Genomic DNA, 17,793 nt, shown 5'->3' on the forward strand with positions numbered 1-17,793 from the left:
TATTGTTGATTTTTAACGAATGCATTTGATTAAATGCAATGTCTGTTACCGGTTTTTTATGACCGTGTGATGTGACGCGTTTATGATGTTTTTATGTTTTCGTGACATAAAGCACTTCGAACTGCCTGCTTGCTGAAATGAGCAGTTCACATGAACTTGACTTGACTTAAAAGGTTTTCATTGGGATTATTCAGTCTCAATCTGTCAGATTAAAATACATTGAAGTTGAAAGCGTTTGAACTCTTTTGTAAAGACTCTAACACCTCTCCGGTTGCTGCTTATCGACTCGCTGCTGAAGACACAGAAACTACAGAAGGCTGGTGACTCATCTGATGCATTACAGCTCTTTCTGGAAAACAAAGGAGATTATTGTCGCGCTCCAGTGAGCACACACCCATCTGATCATCTTAGATGTTCTCAGCAGCAGCAATAACTTCGTGAGCATAAAAGTAACTAAAGATCTTTTCCTGGAAGCCAGAGGTTCAGCAGTGTCTGTTTCTACAGTTCATCAGGAAAGTTTTCACATTTTATCATGTTACGGCAGCATTCTGAATTGTATTAAATTAGTCCCATTGGTCAAGATTATACATGTGTACCCCATTATGACAATGTGGACAAAAGGCTTCACCTCCTTCGCTATGACGCTCAAAATACAGCGTCATAGCGGTTTCCACCTGTGGTAAATTCAGCTGAATGGACTTGAAAAGACACACAGCCATCTATGTAAGGTCCCAGAGCTGACATCAGGTCAGAGGTCAAACACCAAGCATGAAATCAAAGGAATTTGTCTGTGGACCTCCGAGATGGGATTGTCTGGGACAGGATCCAGAAACATTTCTGCTGGTTCGGAGGTTCCAGTGAGCTCAGTGCACTTCCAACGTTGGTTGATGGAGGAAGTTCGGACCCAGCAGGACTCTTCCTAGAGTTGGCAGCCGGAGCGATCGGAGGAGAAGGGTCTTAGTCAGGCAAGTGACCAAGAACCGGATGGTCACTCTGTCAGAACTCCAGCTGAGGAGAGAAGAGAAGCTTCCAGAGGAATCCAAAACACGTGGCCAATGTCTGAAAGGCTTCAAAATGACTGTGTGATGGTCCTGGAGTGGACAGGCCAGAGTCCAGACTTTAATCTGACTGAATCTCTGTGGAGAGATAAGAAAATGGCCGACAGACGTCTCCACACAATCAGATGGAGAAGAACGGGTCAAACTGGATGAAGATAGACGAGCTGAGCTGGAGGAATCTGATCCAAATGACTGGAGGCTGAAATCAACAAAGTGTTGAGCAAAGACTGTGAACACGTATTTAAATGTTAATTCTTGGTTTTCTATTTTTAATAAATTTACAAAAATCTGAAAGAAAATGTTCCACATCATCATAATGGGATATGTGTGTGTTGAAATTTGAGGAAAAAGATTCATTTATTTCAGTTCAGTTCAAATTCAACAATACTTTATTGATCCCAAAGGGAAATTAGATGTTGTAACTTATATAAACTCAAAAATTCTTCAAAGAGTTACTGCAGATGGTGATGGTTGTTGGCAGAAAAGATCCTCCTGTAGCAGTCTGTGTCACAGCGACTCTGAGGAGGCTCATCTCATTAGTTTTTCTAAGGCAGTCTCATGAAGAGAATGGTCAGGGTCGTCCATCATTTTTCTTGTTTTTTATTCTCTCCAGAGGTTCCAGAGTCGTCCCCAGAACAGAACCAGCCTCCTTCACCAGATTGTTGAGCCTTTTTTAAGGTTGTAACAACACAAAATGTGGAAAAAGTGAAAAAGTGTTTGTCTAAAAAAAATACAAATTTTTATATGGACACTGAAATTCATGAACTAACCCCACAAAAAACGTCTTCATTCCTATACATGCATCCAAAACAAGAGCTGAACATCCACATCAGGAGGCGTCACTCAGGACGGGGAGCTGACTCCGGCTGCTTTTAGTCTCTTTTTTCTTCTTCTTCTTCTTTTCTGAGATTTCCTTCCCCCCTGCTGTGAGTTCTGGGTTTAGCTGGAGGCCAGTCAGTTCAGTCCATCAGCATCGGCTCGACTGTTAGTCTGGACTGAATGTGGACCGCCCTCCACCCCACCACCACCCAAAGAAGGTGAACATTAACCCGTCTTTTTTACAGTTTGTTTTATTTCACTTTTTTTTTTCCCAGTATCCCACTATTTCCCATAAATCATTAACCTGTCCAGTGTCAGGCCTGCAGAGGCACCAGCATGACATCATCCATCCATCAGGACTCCTGTGAACCCGCAACTCTTACCTCAGATGCAAATTGGCTCCGGTTGAAAAAGTCGGGCGACGACGGACTCAGTCCTGCAAGATGATGAACAAGAGCTGAAACAAAATGAAACATTTTTAATGACGTATTAAAGTCTGCATTTCTTTCAAAGTCAGTAAAATGTGGTTGCCGTGGTAAAATTTTATTTATATCAGACAAAAATCAACTTTAATGATTTATTATTTTCCTTCCCAATAGAGTGACACTCAACACAAATTCAAAAAAGAAACAGAAGATTTCTGTAGATATTATTTTTGGAGATTTGGAATAATTTACTGTCATGAATACATCTGATTAGCTGAAACTCATAATCCATGTATTTAAATTTAAATTACTGTAAAGTCATTAAAAATGGACTAGGTTAAAAAAAATCAGAATGTGTTTTAATCAAAATATTCTGCAAAGAAGAGCTGGGCTAATATTATTTCCCAGTGACTGAAAGATGCAGTACATAACTTCTACAAAAAAAATTATATATTTGTCATCACAGTACGATATGAAACAAATAATTTATGAAAAAGCTCCTCTGCCTGCTGTTTAATTGGTGCTCCCAGTGATAACTAAAAACAACCAATCAGAGCCAGGAGGCGAGTCTTAGCGCTGCCAATCATGCCTGTGTTGGCAATTGCTAATGCTATTTAGCATGGCTACCTATGACGTAAGATTAACAGCTTCCTTATAACAGTGAGTTATTTGTCCCCCATAAGAACAGTTAGCAGAGCGTTCACAAAGGATAATTGAGGGCGCTAAGACCCTCCCCCTGGCTCTGATTGGTTGTTTCTTCAGACAGCTTTGTATCTCTAGGAGGAGGTGGAGGAGAGTGATCTTTTCACAGATTATCTGTCTCATATTATACTGTCAAGACATAGTGATGGTTTTAACAAATATGTAAAAAACATTTTCTTTATAAATGCTACACACACTTATTGCCGGTTATCATAAATACTTGATGGCAATTAATGAAGGACGTTACCAGTGATTAGTGTCGTAGGGTAATTCCAGTTGTACATCAGACCAGATCATTTATGAAAATTGCTTTTTGCATTTACTCAGGGAATCTTTGTCCAGGTTAAAAATCAGTCAGATAGATAATAATACATATTTTTTTAAAAAGAGCAAAAACAAGGAAATCTGTAAGGAGGCAAATGCTTTTACACAACCCCGTGAGTATCATCCTCACTACTATTCATCTTTTCTAGCTGATGAATAGTAAAGCTCAGAAGCCACCCAGCTGTCTCTGTAGGTGGTTCTGCGGTGGATGTACAGCGGAGGCGGCTGACTGATTCCCCGACTGCTGCAGGAACACAACAGAGTCCTTCTTGATGGAGGACTGCGGCTCCATAAATGTGTATGTGTTTCTCTGCAGAGAGAGGTTGGCGTAAACTCCGGTCACAGTGACCAATTAGAGTGGCCTCTCGACCCCTGACTCCCGCTGGGCAGTCCTATCCATTAACCCTTTGGGGCTCAGCTGGAGTTGATGTAGCATCCTTTCTTCTGACGCTGCTAAACACACGGCTACATTCAGCCTGCAGTTTCCACTTTCTGTCCCTTTGTCCCCATCCCTCCGTTTCCCAGGTGTCTCCTCGGTTCTCGTGTTGACCTCTGGAGTCTCGGACGAACTGAATCAGCTAGCTGGCTTCCAGCTTAGCAGTCAAATGCTTGTTCCTCTCAAACAGGAGTCTGCAACAATTAATATCTGCATTGAATTTGTTTGATTTTGAAATAAGCTGCAACATTTTCAGTTCCCTTTAGTAAAAGTTTGTTCCTTGTGAAACGCTAAAAAATAGGGAAATTTTCACTGAACTAGAAAAACTGTCTTTAATTTGAAGATTGTGTAGGTTTTGCTAAAATAGCTGAATTTTAAATGTTGCTATGGAGATCAAGCCGTTCTCCTGCATATGGCATATTTTTGTAAACGGTTAAGAAAAATGTGCGTCGACACAGTACCACTGAAAGTGATGTAGATGTTATGCAAGGCCAATTGGTGGCACTGCAACATGGAAAGCCTCCGGGGTCATACATGTTCAGGTATTTCACGTTATTTTCACGTGACTGACGAGCAGACAACACGCAAACAACGTGTAAAGTACATGATGTTTTCATGTTGAACATCCGTAAAAATGTCGTGCGCATTTAACGCATAAAAAAGTGTAAAGTACGTGTTACCGGCATCTCAACAACGCATAAGCTATGCGATGTAAACATTTCAATTATCCGTCAAAAATGTTGCTTGTCATTAAACAACACATTCAATTATGTGTTAATTGAATGTCAACAACACGTAAAATAGCCTACCTATTGTTTGTGCCTGTTAAATCTGTCAAGGTGCATAAAACATCTGTTTATGTCCCTGCTGGGCAACTCCACATTCTGGCAGGTTTGGATTTCAAATAGGAGCTCTGTAGATGGTCTGGGATCTCTTAATGGAGTTGAACAGAGAGCGTTATGTGATAAACGAGGATGACGCAGCTGTGGCAGATGGTTGTGAAGTGGCTGAGTGTCCGGAGGAGATCTGACAAGTAGAGGAGAAAGGGTTGATGCAGGAACGAACGAGGCGTCTTTAACACTAAAAAACCGCAAAGAGTAAAGTGGAACTGGACAACAGGAAGCATAAACCAGCGCTCAACAATGATGAAGAAAGTTACTGAAAGAGGTATGGCTGCGACTTGACTCCACCCCGAACGGCTGAGGCAAAGCGCCAAAGAGAGGTCATCTGCAAAAAGCTCCTTAAATCCTCAGGAGGAGATTAAATTATTGGAGACAGGTGTAGAAACTGCAGCTCTAAGGAGAAACTTTGTAGAAATGGGTGGAGCTTTGTGGAAGTAAGTGGGGCTTTGTGAGAGCAAGCATTGAGGAACTCTAGAATGGTTCCCATAGATTAAAGGTTTTCTCAAACATACACAAGAGTCATGTTTTCATGTTCATAAAATGACATAAAGCTCAACAAAGTTGATTTTACATCATACCCCACACCCTCTTTAAGATAATCAGATGAATATTTTTAAATTATTCCATGTTGTAAACATAGATTAAATAATGACTTAAAAGTCCCAGATGGCGTGGAAATTCTTGCTCACATTGCATGTATTTAAACATCTGATTTAGAGTGTGCCTGTAGACATGTTTCCATTGACCATAGTATTGTGCAATTTGAATAAATTAGCATAATGGAAACAAGACAATTTTGAAAAAACTCATTTTTTTGGTGCGAGCTTGAGGTAGTGGATATTTTTGGCAGCAATGAAATTACGGTAGTTAATTTCACTAAACTGCAATGGAAACACAAGTCACATGATCAACAAACAGATGTTGCCACTGTTTTACACACATTTTTACACAGCCAATGAGCGCAAACAGCATGTTTGTTATGCTCATTAAAGCTTCTTCCACAAAGCAGAAAATCTGATACAAATTAATCTAATGAGCATTAGATTAATGGTCAGTATGAAATTGTTGTTTATATATATAGCTTAGAATATAGTCCGTTTGCTTTATCGGCATTGAATAAACTCTTCAGATTCTTTATGCTTTAAGATAATTTAATAAGTGAAAGAAAATAAGCAATGTCTCTGGAGACCAAACCCAAATTAGTGCAAAAAACATATTATTGCTAATTGTTAAACACTTAAAAACAGCAGCCAAAATAGTCTTGTATGCATGTCTAACATACAGCCTGCTAATGAATTAAGTTTGTATTCAGGCCTTAATGATGGATCAGGTGGAGTGTTTAGAAACTTAACAGATGCAAACAAACCCTCTTGTACTTTGGTGTCCCTTGAAATGAAAGAGTCTAAATAAAAAGGCCAGAGTCAGAACTTTACTGGTTTCCCGGGACTTGAAATCAAAGGCCTCATTGAAAAGCAAATGGAGCAATGTCAGAGGATTACAAGGCTTTTGTCAGCGGGGAGCCATGCTGCAGGGTGCAGCTCCACCAAATGTGGGTCGTATAAATCAAAACACTGCAGGATCTGAAAACGGATCACTCTATGCATAAAATATTTCACTTAAAGTGAAGCAGAAATGAGTGTTAAAACGATTCAGGAGGACAATATTGGCACTTCTTGGCTTCTGTAGTTTTTACACGTGAGAACTGATTCTGTAAGTTACTGTAGTGATCACTAAACATGCAAAATAATAATCACACATAAGGAACTGACAACAAAAAATGTCTGAATTAGAACAATAAATCAATAAGACAACTGCAGCTTAAAGCCGCAATTTACCTAAAAATAGGTAATCTTTATAAAGATATATATATATATTACATATTTGTTAAAGGAGATGTATAATCTAAAATCAACTTTTTAAAATTTATAATCATGTTATAAAGTTACTCCCTGATTATAGACATACCTGTAGCATTGACTTCATTCTTTCATGCATGTTTGAGAAACATGGGTGTTCAAAATGGGGTTCAGGGGCCATTTGAGGCCCTTGAAATGATTTTGAACGATAAAAATTTGGCCAACGAAATAGAAAAGTAATAACCTCCAAAATCTGGAAATTGTCTGCTTTTCTTTTAATGAGACAGCAGTCCAAAGCCTCTTTAAGGATGAATAGATTTTCTAAAAATGTTATTATGGTACAAGTAAAAATAAAACAAAGTCATAAAAATGCTCATTTGATTTTTTAAATAAATAAATTTTGTGGTCTGCTAGTAGTTTAGAAAAAAGTTTGGACAATACTGATCTTCTACTGCTGTTTTTTTTTTTTTGACAAATATAATAAAAATGATTATGATCAAAGACATTTAATCACACACCAATAAACATAAAATATGCTCACTAAACATGCAAAACAATAACCACACATGTATTATTTTTAGAAAAAACTTTTTACTTCAAATACCAATATTTTCTCAGTAAGTATAAATAATGATTTACGATTGATTTCAATTTTGTACAAAAATAATACAATGAGAGAGAGAGAGAGAGAGAGAGAGAGAGAGAGAGAGAGAGAGAGAGAGAGAGAGAGAGAGAGAGAGAGAGAGATCATGTCTTGTATGCCGATAACAGTCACATAAAACGACTACATGATGACCTAATAATATGAGCTGGAGACTGGGTGGGTCCACGTGCGACGGGTCGAGTTGTCCCGAAAAAGAAACTTGATAAATTTTGGTCTGAATATGAATGCTGAACACGCCTTAATACCGTCACCATAGGCGTTATTTGCGCGCACCTCGCAGATTCCCCGCATTCCCGCGCGATCTTTACGCCGCGGCTGTCACAACATTCTTCCCCGGCGGGAGGGGGAGGGCTATTTAACCGTGAGCCGTGATTCATGACGAGGAGCTATTAACAATATTTGTCCTGTTTTACATTGCTAGCAGGAACTGGGGGAGGAGATAAAGTCCGAGTGTAGGGGTGAGTCCCATTCCTTAAATTCACCTGAGCCTGGGAGCAAACAAGAACCGGAGGTTTCCGTGGAAAGCGAAGCGCTGCGGTCCGCGTTCAAAGTGAAAGAATCAGTTCCCTCAAAAAAAAAAAAACATAAATCAGTTTGGCGTATTCATTACAAATCCACTTTTGTTTTGTTTTGTTATTTTATCAACAGTTTACAACAGCTGTATAGTGCATATTCCTTTTCCAGTCTCAAGTGTGTGGAGTTTTGTGCAGAATCCAGTTATACAAAGCATTGCATAGTCCTTTTGAGATTGTCAAAGTCTTTTCAAATCACAGTATACACAAGGAACAACTTCAAGCAGTCATTTGCGGTACAGTAAACTGAATGTGGACAGATAAAAACATGGAAGACTCCTTTAAAAAAAAACAGTAAGAAATGTATGCACGAGATCAATAGTGGTCGTTGTGATTGTCACACGTGCAGACAAGGTGTCCCCCTTGTCCTCTCTGTCTTTAATGTCTTGAAGTCACCCCAATCCCTCCATTAAGGTCCTCAAAATAGTTCATTCTGGCGCTTTTGTTCTTTTACGTGACAACTTGGGATGACTTTTTTTTTTCTTTAAACCGAATACTGTTTTCTAAGATTTGAGTTTGAATCATAAACATCCTTGTTGATCATTCATGCGCGGCAGACTCGGTCCCCCCTACCCTTCCCCCTCCCCTCCATGTTTGTTGACCAGCTTGTTGTCCAGCGCGCGCGCCTGCGGGCCATTAGCAGTTGTCATGCTAACCTCGGCGAGAAGGTGGAAAAATGCGCTCCGGTTGCCGGGCAGCGGGGAAGTCAGTTGGACGCTCTCACCAAGCTGGAAGAGGACACTGGGAAAGAAAAGCAGAGAGAAGTCAGGCAAAGAAAAAACCTGCGTTACATAAAACACAGATGCATTCTGGGTATATTCCATAGTAGGCGATCAGTTTTGTTGTCAGAGTTGACTACGGTCTTCATGAGGTCACTTCACTCCTTTATTTCCAGCTTCACAAACAAACGGTCAAATAAAATCAGCTCAATTATAACCTACAATTTAAAAGTACAGCGTAAATAGAGTGGAAAAATAATAACCAAAAAAGGCAGAAGTAATGAGTTTCAGCTTCACACCTCATTCTGCCGCATCCACATATGTCCACAAGATGGCAGCAAACATAGTGAGAAACATGAGGATGATTATTATTCAGTTATTTTTTGTGATTAGTGGTTCAACTTTTATTTTATATTTAACATTTTATTGATTTATTTATTGATTTATTTACTAGTTCAATATTATGGACTATGTCTTGCTTTTGTAGCATTTAGCAAAGTCAATTTGAGCTTCATTTCACTTTATATTTATTTATTCACTGTCCAATTTTAAAATCCGTCTGAGAACTTAAATTTACTCTTTGGCCTTCGCCCCAAATGAGACTTGCTTTTACCTAACTTTTATTGGCATTGATCTTATTTATTTAACTGTGTTGTTTTATTGTGTTTTGAACTTAGTTTTTAATTTATTACAGCTTTGTTCCTTTATTTTTATGCTTTATTTTATCTTATTTATCTCTGATGTTCAGCACTTTGTATCAGCTATGGCTGGTGTTTAAAAAGTGTTTTATAAATAAAGTTGATGACAATAATAATGATGATGATGATGATGATGATGATAATAATAATGATGAGGAGGATGGTGAATGATTAATTCAGTTATTTACTAGGCTTCTTAAATTGGGACCTGACCCTGAATTTCATACCATAAACATAAATGTGAGCTGGTATAACAGTTATTTGATTCCTTGAAGTTTTACAAGATGTGTCGTCTTATTATCAATAATAATAATAACAATATCGCAGTTAATTGCATAAGAGGGAAGTAAAGGATAATTATTCTCTTCAGTTGTTTCTGTCCTCTGTAGCCCTTTTAATTTATGTAAAATATACTGAATTTATATCATGTTTCAAATATATTTGGAGTTAAAAGCTGGAACAAACAGCATCCTTTTGCACACCTGATAAAAGTGTATAAAAAGCCCTTTAAAAATAAAGCCAACTTTCATTTAAGCAACATAAACTCAAACACACATGTTTATTTTGCACAAAAAATGCATTAAGGGCAAATGTTTTCATAAAATCCCCTGTAATTTTATTCCCCCTATGCTTCCTGCTTAGCTGGAGCATAAATATGATGTGACACTATCATATTTATTTATCCACCTATAAATATGGCCCATTATTCTTGATCTAACTCTTCAAAATAGAAAAGACAAGAGATCATGTTGTATAAGTTGTGGATCAGCAAAAGTGCTGTTTAATTAAACTTGATAATGTACAAAGCCAGTACATTAAGAACAATCAAAAGGGTGAGAATTACAACTAAATGAGGACCAAAGTTGATCTTGCCACTATAAAAAGGGAGAAAGATGGAAGAAAAGGGAAAATCGTAATTTATTTGATGCTGCACTTTTCCTTCATCAACAGTTAGCATCAGTTTTCTAATTGAATCTTAAGCATAAGCAGGGAACATGTGTTGCTCATCGTTTCATGGCATCATCCAGTCTATTTTAGCCTAACAAAGCTTTTTAAAATTGATTTCAAGAGGATTCATGTTTCAGTTTATTTAGCTAAAAACTTGACCGTATTATTTTTATTATGTTAAACCTGTAGAGGACGAAGAAGTGAAAAAGACAAGTGCTGAAGGCGACGTTTACATAAACATTAACCAAAAAAGTTAGCTTTACTCATCAAAAATCTGTTTGATAAACTGTCAAACAGTTTTTTCTTGCGCTCATTCATCAGCAAGTTTTTCATATTTGGTCATGTTTTTCATTATTGGAAAAAGTCATAATTCTGACACGCCGTCGAGTTTTCCTGCTTTTACCTTAAACAGCCCTCCCACCTCGGCCTGCCACACCTGACCAAATACATTCCCCATTCCTCTTCCCCTTGGCTCTCAAAAGCCTGTTTCCACTCTCTCTCCCCCTTCAGGACTGTTTGAGGGATTTATTTTTCACCTGCCTCTCCATGGAGACGGCTGACCCCGACGTGACCCCGCAGCCGGCAAACAGCCTCACCTGATAAAAGCTGACCTACAGCCAACACCTGAGTCATTAGACGCGGCGCACGCTCTGAGCGGAGGGCTGCGGGTAAATACTGGGTGCTATAAAGCCCAGCTCGTTTAATGAAGAGGAGATTCGGCCCAAATCACTTCCTGATAAGAAAATCCCTTTTCTGGTGATTGTTCAATAAATAACACGCAATAATGCTGAATAAGCAGGAAGCAAAGATTTCTGAAGCTCTTTTTTTTATGGTCTTTTTGGTTCTAGTTCGCTAAAAAAAAAAGTGTCAAAATGATCTTCTTACATAGAAGTAAAAAATTGTAAATATTTACATATTTCTGTATTTGTGTCTTTCTTCTGCTGTCTGAAAATGTTTTGCATTAAAAAAAAACAATATATATATATATATATATATATATATATATATATATATATATATATATATATATATATATTGTTTTTATATATATATATATATATTTTATTTTTTTTTTGTTTTTATATATATATATATATATTTTTTTCTTTTTTTTAATTTTTTTTATTACTAAATAAAGCATGAAAATCTAAAACTCAAAGGGTCATTTTTTAATTTACAAATTTAAATGTAATAGAATTTTAAATATATGACAAATGTTTTAACTAGTTTGAGGTACTTATTAGTTATTTAATTAGTTTACTTTTAGATACATCTTTATACTATTTGTATCATTTCTGTATCATTATAACATAGTATAGTACTATCCTGTAACCTATAATATCATATAACAGAAAAAGCATAATATTTTATTGTATTATAACTTATTGCTTATTGCAATATAAACAACACAAAAAACTTTATATTTTACAGTAAAGTACTTCACAGTACTGTATAATAGAATATAATACAGTTCAGTATGTCAGGGCTTTCCAGTGCAGTACACTTAACATACAATACAAAAAAGTACAGTACAACGTAATGCAACATTGCACTGTTTTATAATAAATGTATGACAACAAATCAGTACAATACAAGACAACAGTACTGTACTCTTCTGCATATGTTGTACTTACTAATTGTTCGTAATGTCTTTTTTTCCCAATGTTGTTTTTTACAGTGTGTATCAAAGGCATTTTAAAAATAGTATAAAAAATTTTTTGTGTGACATTTGAAAGTACAGTGTCACAGTTTGAGGTTTGAAGGTATTTCTGATAACAATATGCGGCGTTAAACTTAAAATTTTCAAAGTCTAATGAAATATTTGAAATTTGTGATTTTGGAGATTTCAATAAAACAGCAGAATAACACTAAAGGTCACTTCAGGCACACTTCAAGAAGAGAACAGGTGACCCAACTTAAATACATTGTGTTACTCGGTCATAAGTAATCAAATTAAGTTTATCTAAGTTCATTTATTAAGTTGTCAAGTTAAACAGACATAATAATCAAAATTCATTCAATTAACTGCCACAAATCAGCACCATTTTTTTTAAATTTAGAGCTCCATTTTCTGTTTTTCAGTGTATGTGGGTTTTTTATTCACAATGTAAAAAAGTAAGTTAAATTGTATTTTGGGTAATTTTATTTTAACTAAACATCCTTGTCTCTGTCTACTGTCCTTCCAAAAGCGCTCTAAGTGACATCACGTTTTATGAATCTTTCACAAAAAAAGAAGAGCAGCACCAACTCTCTGTGCTGCCATCATCATCAAAAACCTCATCATCATCATCATCATCATCATCATCATCATCATCATCAGTCAGTGGGGAGCGAGCGCTCTGCTTCAGCGTGGGAAATTGAGCATGTTAACACACCGTGGACAACATTTCAGGCTAGAGCGATCACAAGAGAGCAGGGAGAAGTAGGAAAGAGGAAGCAGCGTAATTACCAAAAGGAACAAGAAGAAGAAGAAAAACTTCACTGCCGCCCTCCTCCACTCACTTCATTTCACCTGCAGTCGCACTGTAAGCACGCAGGAGAGCAGAGCCGTGATTAACAGCTCTTCATTTCCTGATGGACGCAGTGGAGAAGATGAAAGTGGAGGAGAGGCAGAGACTGATTGGACAGCAGTTTGAGAGGAAAAGGGAATGGTGATGAGAGTGTCCCGCCCATGCATTCATCTAGTCTGTCTGGTCTGGGACTGTCTGAGCATCAGCCCCGAACAGGAAGCGGAAAGGGTTAGTGTGCACGGCTACACACCCTGGGCTAAGAGGTGATTGGTTTTGAGTTGGATTTCACTCATTAAAGCTGAACTGATAAAGTAAAGTATTTACCCAGGAGATACCCCCGAGTTGCACCATCTTGTTTACAGGAGCGTCCTAACACGACAAGGAATTAAACAAGTCAACAGAAAATCATGACACACACACGCACAACACACACACACAGTCTCTCTCTCTTTCTGGTTGTGTCTACTTCCTGTTGTGGGGTGTATTTAAGGATGATTTTTTTAAAGGAATATGCAGCAAATTTAGCTCTGATTCTAATGCAATCAGAATGAGAATCAGAGAGAGGTCAGAGGGGGATCTAACTGTGGTATGAGAGGAGTAATGGGAGGTTTGGGGGGGTCATAGGAGAGGACTCACCGTCTTGCTGGAGGACATGGAGCTGAGGGTGCTGATGCTGTTGGCATCTGTGACCATGGATGAGGGGAAACGGGATGGGTGAGAGTACTGCGGGGGCTCTTGTTTGTGCGAATACACTGCAAAAAGAAAAAAAAAAGAAGAAAATGTCAATTTTTATACATGAAATATGTGAAATCCAGCTTCTATTTGCAGAAATATTTACATTTTGACAGAGACATACCAGAACTATGTAATTTGTAGGATTTGTTTTTAAATATATGGTCTCGTAAGATTTTTATTTTTATTTTGGGGTTCTGCTCAGACGTTATTACCAATCAAAATGTTATCAAAATCTCTTAGCGTCTTGACCATAATGAAAAAAATATTAGCTGTTGAGAAAAGTACATTTTTGGCCCCAAAAAATCTGAACTATCCTTTTAACATATTCAGTATCAGCGTCAAACCATCAGGGGTCTTCAACCTGTGGCTCCGGTGCCATATTTGGCTCCTTCCACCTCAGTTTTACACAATAAAATGGGCTTGAATGTACAGCAGATGCTTTCCCCTTTTCAGTTTGTTTTCAGTTCGACTTTCTAAATTCAGAAAATTTCAGAAAGTCAATTATCTGAATTGTTTTGCAACACATTTTCAACTTTTCAAACTCCTTGTTTGTAAAGTTGAACATGTTTCCTTGTTTGTTCAAGAACAATGTCAGGACATTTTTAAGTTAGGGTTTTTTTGGGTGGAACTTTACGGTAACACTTTATTTGAAGGGGTGTGCATAAGACTGACATGACACTGTCATAAACATGACATAACACCTGTCATAAACATGAAGGAGTCTTTATGAATGTTTATGACAGTTGTCATGAAGTGTCATTCGGTAAATAATGACACTTTTAATGCAAAGTTGCTCTAAAAGTTGCATTAAAAGTCCATTAAAAGTGCCAACTTTGCATAATTTTGTAAATTATGACAATGTAATGCAAAATTGGCACTTTTAATGGACTTTTAATGCAACTTTTAGAGCAACATTGCATTAAAAGTGCCATTATTACCGAATGACACTTCATGACAACTGTCATAAACATTCATAAAGACTCCTTCATGTTTATGACAGGTGTTATGTCATGTTTATGACAGTGTCATGTCAGTCTTATGCACACCCCTTCAAATAAAGTGTTACCAAATTTACTCCTCTACTTTAATTTCTTTTTTCTATCTACCATCTTACGCACCGCCGTAGCAACCTGGAGTGAAAAGGAGAAGCTATAACTTTATGAACTATAAAACCCAGAGTGGAGGTCATCATTGATACAGTTTTGCCTTCATGGGTTCTGCTTTGAATTTCAACCAACTCAACACAAGCTAATAATCATCTGCTAGTAGTCACCTGCTGTAAAAGAAAAAAACAACAACAACAATGAATTAGCATGGATGATTTAACAGTTAGGTATGAGGAGAGCAGAGTTACTGACTGTGAGAGTGTGTGACAGTGGCCATGAAGGGCTGCTGGCTCATGTGGCTGGGCGACTGCTGCATCAGGCTGGGCTGGTGGGGGCTGTGGAGCTGCTGGGAGAACTGCACCGGCTGGAGAGCGGCCAGGCTCCCCGCCACGCTGTTGATCACTGGCACCGTCTGGGCCTGCGACGTGCTCAAACCTAACCAGAAACACCTCACGTTATCGATCAATCAATCAATCAATCAATCAAATTTTATTTGTATAGCACATTTCAGCAGCAAGGCATTTCAAAGTGCTTCACATAATTAAGATAAAAACAGCATGTGACAGTGCATAAACAGAAAGACAAAGAGAATTAAAAAAAAAAAGAGGTAAAAAAAAGAAAAACATTAAAACCCGCACCCCTTGACTTCAGTTAAACATCTCACACGTTAGACCCGGGAGTCCGTTTCTGGACGCACGGCTCTTTTCCTGAGAGACTTACTCTGCGCTATCGCCATCACTCCAGTCAGAGGCATTAGGAGGTTCTGCGGCTGCTGGTGGCTGTGGTGGGAACTGTGGATATTGGTCAGCGTGCTGACTGGAGGAAGTCCTCCGCCCGAGCCTGAAATCTGCGGAAGGGAGACGAGGGAAATGAAATCAAGCTTTTCCTGCTGCGTTATTTACTCACAGCTGAACGCGGCACTCGGTGACGAGAGGCTGAGCATCTTCCTGTGTAAATCCATGTTCAAAGCGAGCCAGATGTTGCCTGCTGAGCTTCAGAATGTTGACTCAGTTTGGATTCTTTTGTCTAACATTTCTCTCGTGTAAACCGCTCAAACGCGACACATGAGAGGACGTCATAAACAAAAAAGAAAACATTTTAAGAAACAGATATGAGAGCAAACGGCTCAGTGGGTTTGCTGGATCCTCCTCTGGACTGGGGTTTTATTCATTTGAATATGGCTCATTTCACAACCACAAGGGGACCAAAAAAAAAAAAAACTAACAGATCTTCACAGCACATTGTTGGCACTCGTTTCACAGAAACCGAGTCGGAAACGCGGAAGTGTCCTTCCTAACAGGGAAGTTAGGTCAGCTCAAACAAAGGCCAACAATTTAAAGTCTGAGATAGACTTGTTTGGGTCTGATGGATTGAACTTTTTCAGCTTTTTCACTCGATATCTGAAAGTGACAGAGGAATCTTTTTTTGGGGTTGTTTTGCTTTGTTTTTCTGGGTGCGATTATTTGTTTGCTGCCTGACGTCGATCCATGAATCATTCTGGCAAGAAGTGGCTCCAAATCTCAAGAAATGAAAAAATGTCTACACTGACAGTTTATTGGTTTTAAGCTGAATTCCAGGCGTATCACTAAGACACAATTTACTCCCTTTTAGACTGATTTCTGAAGAGCACAAAAACTGTTTCCGACTTTAAGCTATAGTATTCTAGGAACAAAGTTATTCCCAAAGACTGAAGTTTCGGAAAACGATAAAGTGTAGGATGCTGTGTCTCTCGGATTTTACCTCAGATCTTCCATCTTTCTTAAAGTTGCAGTAACTTTTATAATCAATAAATTTTCTACATATTTATTAAAACTGTCACTGCTCAGACAGTATAACATGAGAGATCATCTGTAAAAAAACAAAATAATTTTTATCTCAATGTGGTCCCACTGACATCTGCAGAAATATACCACTCCTGGTCAGAAACATCCAATCAGAGCCAGGAGGAGGAGTTTAGCGCTGTCAATCAATATCATGTACATGCTGTTCTTGCTTGCTCCTTTTCTCTCTGTTACGCTACAGCTCCTTCCACACAGTGGACCCTTCAGTGGATGCTAAGGTCAGTTAGCATAGCCACCGAATACAAAAACAATATTACATTTTACTCAGTCATCATGAATAGAATAGAATAGAATAGAATAGAATAGAATAGAATAGAATAGAATAGAATAGAATATTCTTTATTTTCTCAATTGGGACTCTTAGTTGAACTCCTTTATGATTTTGAATCACAGCACACCTACATCTACCCTATGGATATTACATCAACCAATGCTTGCAGATATTAGTCTTCATCTGAAAAATTCCTTCTTCTCCTTGTCTGGGTCAGTTTCTTTTTCAAGCACACACTGCACAATACACTGTCAGATGGAAGGACTGGACCTAAATAAGTGAAAAAGCTACTAAAGTCCAAAGGAAAAGTCTGGAAGCTCTTCAGAAATCCTGAACAACTTGTAGGTCAAGAAAACTGTGAAAGGTTATTAAAAAGCTTGCCTCCTCATGAGCAAGGCATAATAAAATTAGTGATGTTTTTAAAGCATATTATTACAAAAAAAAAATCCTACGACTGCAGATTATGGCCACAATCAAATGGTGCTGTCGTTCCTCCACCTTTGGCTTCTCTTTGCTCGGCGTTTAATCAATAAGAACAGAACGCTTCATTGTGAGGTTTGTTGGCAGAGCGACCAGCATGCCTGCCTGTCTGCTCGGGTGAAGGCTGCCTGTTAGGACGCTGCCGCTCAAACAGAGCTGCACAATGTGAGAATTGTTGGCGAAGGGTCCATGGGAGAGCAGGACTCAGGGTTTCCGCTGAACGCACGCCATGCCTTATCTAATCTGCGGCCGCAGAGGGAGGGTCCAGGTGTGCTCACTCACCATCTTGGCGTCGGGTGACAGCAGACTGTGGCTGTGGTCCAATCCTCCCGGGGACACCTGCTGCAGCACCGACTGGCTGCTGCTGCTGTGGTGACTGATGGCGGTGGAGGAGGAGACTTCGCCGGGGCCTTGGCTGTAACGCACTGGCAGGAGAGAGAAACACACACACACACAAAATCCATTACAAATGTGTGGAAATCTTTGTCAATATTCTGCTAGTGTAAAAAAAAACAAAAAACACAAATTTTCATCTGTGATATTTCCATTAAATAAGAAATTTAATTAAACTCAAATGTGATTAAGCTTGTTCATGTGTTAAGTCAATAAAAATTTTGCCAGCGATGGATGTAAACAGTTACATGAGATATATTCATAACTCAGCCTTGGCGTTAGAGCTCATCGTCTTTCAGAGGAGACGTCGGCATCTCATTCAGGTGTTGGAGCA

The 17,793-nt window shown here is 38.4% G+C and overlaps 1 protein-coding gene across 2 annotated transcripts in view; it reads right to left on the bottom strand.

The window, feature by feature from the left end:
* Positions 1-7,786: 7,786 nt before the first annotated feature.
* Positions 7,787-17,793, bottom strand: part of hnf1ba (HNF1 homeobox Ba) — a 29,783-nt gene continuing 19,776 nt past the window's right edge. The window contains exons 5-10 of one of the 2 annotated variants that reach the window (XM_081614714.1): positions 17,349-17,491; positions 15,195-15,321; positions 14,727-14,909; positions 13,270-13,385; positions 12,958-13,002; positions 7,787-8,499 (exon numbers count right to left, since the gene is read on the bottom strand). In XM_081614714.1, the coding sequence (XP_081470840.1) occupies positions 8,479-8,499; positions 12,958-13,002; positions 13,270-13,385; positions 14,727-14,909; positions 15,195-15,321; positions 17,349-17,491 (635 nt within the window). In that variant the 3' untranslated portion in view covers positions 7,787-8,478. The remainder of the gene's footprint in view (positions 8,500-12,957; positions 13,003-13,269; positions 13,386-14,726; positions 14,910-15,194; positions 15,322-17,348; positions 17,492-17,793) is intronic. The other variant, XM_081614715.1, reaches the window with a different exon arrangement.

Source organism: Poecilia reticulata, chromosome 13 (assembly GCF_904066995.2).
Source record: "Poecilia reticulata chromosome 13, P_reticulata-male-v2, whole genome shotgun sequence".
Classification (NCBI taxonomy): Eukaryota; Metazoa; Chordata; class Actinopteri; order Cyprinodontiformes; family Poeciliidae; genus Poecilia; species Poecilia reticulata.